We start from the raw sequence: 4,677 nt of genomic DNA on the forward strand, positions 1-4,677 counted from the left end.
TTATTGATGCAAATAATTCACTTGGCACTGCCTGTTTTGGATGGTTTCCGTAGTGATACTTCAGGGAAATTTGGCGGTTCCAGGCATTCAATGAAGTTCTATATCAATCCCAAGTGTGTTCTATATCAGGCACAGTAGTCAAGCTGGATGATAAATTACGTCTCCTAGCTTGTGCAATGGATATCTTAAAAACAGCTGCAATGGGCAAAATATATTTGAACTTTGAATTTATTGTTCTTTTACTTATTCTGTTTGGTGAACTAGCACAAAAACATAACCAGAAATAGCAGAGGAATCTGCAACTAAGAAAAAACAGTAAACAGAAAGCTGAAAAGAGTCGAAAGCCAATACAATCTTACTACTCTGTCCACGTATACGCAATTGGGCTTGTAACTTTGTATATGGCATTACTCAACACAATTGAGCCGAACGCATAGCTACCAGTTAGATTTTGACCCTTCTCGGATGCAAATGTCACTCTATACTTGAGCTTTTCCCCTGCCTCTGTGAACTCGAGTGTTGTGGGCGTCACTGTCACGCTGACCGTGGATGGCCCATTTACAGAAATATGATAGGTGGATTTTGGAATTCCAACGTTCGTCAACTCTCGAGTGTGTCGAAAAAATCTTTTCTTCCCGAACACGATCGAAAATGATGGATAGTTGAGTTGACCTAGGTCGGTGTATTTTTTAGAACAGGTGACATCCGAACGCCGGACAATGGCCTTTACCTGAGATATAGAGTAGCCCAACGAGCATACAAATGTAATATAGTCACTAGGACGGAGGTCGTACACTAGGCCCGGCGAGAATGCTTTTTGGATGTCAACATGGCCAGAGCCATGGACCAATGGCGTGGAAATTGAACCATTGGCGGCATCCCGGAGAGGAGCTTGTGTGTTGTCAACTGTACATGCAGTAGTCATCAAGGCTGATTTAATGGCACTTGGGCTCCACTTTGGATGGGCCGCTCGAAGCAATGCTGCCAGTCCAGCAACGTGTGGGCAAGACATCGATGTACCTATTTTTTTTTCGAAGATAAAAAGGATGTCCTATTACAGAAGTAGTCGAATAGAACTGAGCTTCGTCTATAGTTAAAAGTTGAGATTTGGTCAATTTGGTCGAAAAATAATTGAGTTGAATGTACTTAATAAGACTGCGAGCTAATATGGGCATGTTTAATCGTGAAAGATATTTTTTTATTGTATATTTTTGAAGAATTATAAAAAATATATATATTAATTTTTTTTTAAAAAAATTTTGAAGTTTTGTTCTAGAATGGTTAAAAAAATAAAGAGCTTGTTTGCTAGTACAAAAATAATTTTTTATTTTTTATTTTTAGATTTTTAAAGTAATTATCAAAAATACAACTTATTTTCAAAATTATATAATGTAGTAAAAGATTTTGAATTTTAGATTTGGATTCATGTGAATTGAAAGAATTTTAATATATAATTTATATGAATTAAAATCCGACTATAGAGTTCCATGCTCCGATATAAGAAGGAAGTTAAAAATTCAAAAATAATAAAAAATATTTTTTTGACTTTTTATTTATAAATTTAGATAATTAGAAAATAATGTGGTATTTTTATAATTATTGAAAAATTTAGAAATGAAAAATAAAACTATTTACAGAAAGAAAATAGTGTAAGTATTTTTAATATTGTTCATTTATTTCATACAAATGTTTCAAAATGAAAAAATTAGCTAATTTTGTTTAAAAAATAATAATAAAATGTTTTTCATAATTGGACCGATTCTAACTAATTTTAATCCAATTAGGTATGGTCGACATATATTCCATTGGAATGCTTTCACTGGAGCCATTCTCTTTGTGGGTAAAGAATGATAAAGGGGTAGACATTTTATTCTAGTGGATTAGTGGCGTGTCCAAAGAAACTCAATACCATCATTTCCAAAAAAAAAAAAACTATTTATGACTAATTTTTTCGGCACAAAGTCAAATTTAGTGGTTGAGTTGTAATATGAGAAAAATAAAGGAACTTTTTCCATACAAAGTTAATGTGGTGGAGTGAATTGTGGGGAAAAGAAAATAAAATTTCACAATTTTAACTTTTCTTTTAAGAAAATTTCCATATAAAAAGAGTCTCTTCTTTTCATTTACATGCTTTTTGTTTTCACATTTCACCCATTTATAACTTTTTGTCAAGATCTGGACTCCTAGCTGCACTCCCATGTGATTACTTTTAATATAGAATAAAATAGTAACTTTAATTTATTTATCATTCTAATTGTGACCCACTATCATTCTATAGTTAATATTTGAATAAAAATACTTACCTTCCTTAAGATTTGACTAAAAGATAAGGAACTTTCTTAAATTTTCAAAATTTTAAAAACAAATTTTATAAATTTCAAAGCTCTTTCTTGAAAATTGCTAAAAAATTATAAACCGTCTCCTATAACTTTTTGAAAGTATAGTGTTTTAATAATTAAATATCTCAGAGTAAGTGAAAATTTAAAATCATAACCACGATACTCAAATTTTTAAAAATTTTGGAACTTAAAGACATTCTTGTCTTTTATTGAACTTGGCCACTGTTTTTGCCTCTAATATTTTCATGTCAGGACCGTAGAATCTACACTGCAACTGCAAGAGTAAAACATAGAAGTAGTGGTTGGGCTTTACCTGAAATGATGTTGAACTCAGTTTTCCTCGTGTCACCCTTCAAACCGCTAGGCCCAATTGCCATGCTCCAAGCGGCCAAAATATTAACACCAGGCGCAATTACATCTGGCTTCAGGATCTGAGGATTGAGGCTGTTCGGCCCTCTCGAACTGAATGCCGCCACAGTCGGTGCCGGGCGCACATCCAACTCTGTCCCTCCAAAGCTCAGCAAAGCTGTTGCCTGGTTCGACATCTTAGCATACTTTCTGATTTCATCACCATACTTCTCCCCCACAGCCACAGCCGGCAAAAAATGGGGGTCTGCCACTAGCTCTTCCCCGCCACTCTCCGCCGTGTTTGCTAGAATCATCCCCACCCCGCCTGCATCGCGCACAACCTCACCTTTTTCTATACGCGGGTTTTGTCCCCGATCGCACACCACAACCTTCCCGCTTGTGCTTTCTGGGTTGAGTGAACCAGGAAGGCAAAGATATGCAGTGTCATTGTGTGGGTTTCCGTAAACAATAGTCGCCATTTTTAGGCCCATTCCTTTGCCGCTGTAAATTGAAGCGCCTTTTAACATTTTCCTGTTTCCAAGTGTGATGTAAGCCGGAAAATCTCGATCCAAAGTTCCAGCTCCGACTGTCATGATCCAGGGGGCCACATTCGATAATGAAGCTTTCTGAGGTCCGGCGTTTCCGGCCGAACAAGCGACGAAAATGCCCATCTGCACCGCTACGAATGCTCCAATGGCGACACTATCTCGGTAATACGGTTGCAACCCACCACCCAAAGAAAGCGAAAGCACGTCGACGCCATCCATTATGGCACGTTCCATGGCAGCGAGTATGTCAGAGCTGAAGCATCCTTGAGCCCAGCACACCTTGTACGCGGCGACCCGCACATTTGGGGCCATTCCACGTGCCGACCCTCTGGCGTACCCATTAAAGCCGACATTTGAAACAGTCGACCCACCGGCTGTGCTTGACGTGTGAGTGCCATGGCCCTCGACATCTCGAGGTGTCAGCTTCTCGGTGGTTTGGCCTCTGGCGGCCGCGAGGTATCCTTTGAAGAAGGCGCGGGCGCCGATCAGCTTGTTGTTGCAGGAGGAAGAATTAAAATCGAGGCTAGTCTGACACACACCGCGCCACTTTTTAGGGACCGGAGACATGCCATTGTCATCAAAGCTCTTAGACTCAGGCCACACCCCAGTATCAAGAATCCCAATGATCATGTCTTGAGAGGCTTGATTAATCCTTTCACCGCGTGGAGTTTTATCAAATGCGTCGAGGCCTAGAAACTCCGGAGTACGCGTGGTGTGGAGGGAGTAAATGGTTTCCTCGTAGATACCGAGAACGGAGTCCGATTGACGGAGGGCTTCAACCTGATCTGGACTCAGAGAAGCAGCAAATCCATGGTAGACGGTTTCATAGGTGTAGAGGAGATGGGGGTCGGTGACGGAGGAGGAAAGGGACTGAAGGCTAGCGGAGTACCACTCGCTGTGGGTGGCATAAGATGAAGGCTTCATACGGTGATTCATGTGAACTATGTAGGTTTGCTTTGCCATAACCGATACACATTGTAGGAAAGCTGCAAACAAGAAGCATGTCACCAAGCCTACAGCCATAGAGGGAGGTCGTATAAGAGAGATGAAATATAAATATTGGGAAATTTAAAACCTGAAATGGTAATTAAGAATCGGGAAGAAAGACAATTAGACAGAGGGAAGCCAAATAGAAGTCATCAACACTATTGTTGGCTCCTGACCGCATGAAAAAATTCTCAAGAAAATGACCATATGTTGTTGGGCTATATACAATTGTGGCTCGTCAGTTATATATATTTCACTGGAAACAAATCGAGGACTTCCTTTTGAGCTTTTTGTTTTCTATCTTCACCTTTTCTACAATAAATTAATCACACAAACTAGATTTTCAATGTGGCAAATATATTTGAAATTATTTAAATGAAGACGTATGCAGGTTTCATCTCTCATTGCTTTTCAAATTAAAAGCTCACATGCATGCCTATAGGCAATAGGGGGCA

The 4,677-nt window shown here is 39.1% G+C and overlaps 1 protein-coding gene across 1 annotated transcript; it reads right to left on the reverse strand.

Annotated features, from left to right (window-relative positions):
* Positions 1-214: 214 nt before the first annotated feature.
* Positions 215-4,412, reverse strand: LOC131157456 (subtilisin-like protease SBT1.8). Its single transcript, XM_058111631.1, has 2 exons — positions 2,653-4,412; positions 215-1,020 (listed from the first exon to the last, which is right to left on the reverse strand). Exons 1-2 carry the CDS (start codon positions 4,256-4,258, stop codon positions 359-361), a joined length of 2,268 nt encoding a protein of 755 aa, XP_057967614.1. The 5' UTR covers positions 4,259-4,412; the 3' UTR covers positions 215-358.
* Positions 4,413-4,677: the final 265 nt, after the last annotated feature.

This window comes from Malania oleifera, chromosome 6 (assembly GCF_029873635.1).
Source record: "Malania oleifera isolate guangnan ecotype guangnan chromosome 6, ASM2987363v1, whole genome shotgun sequence".
Classification (NCBI taxonomy): domain Eukaryota; kingdom Viridiplantae; phylum Streptophyta; class Magnoliopsida; order Santalales; family Ximeniaceae; genus Malania; species Malania oleifera.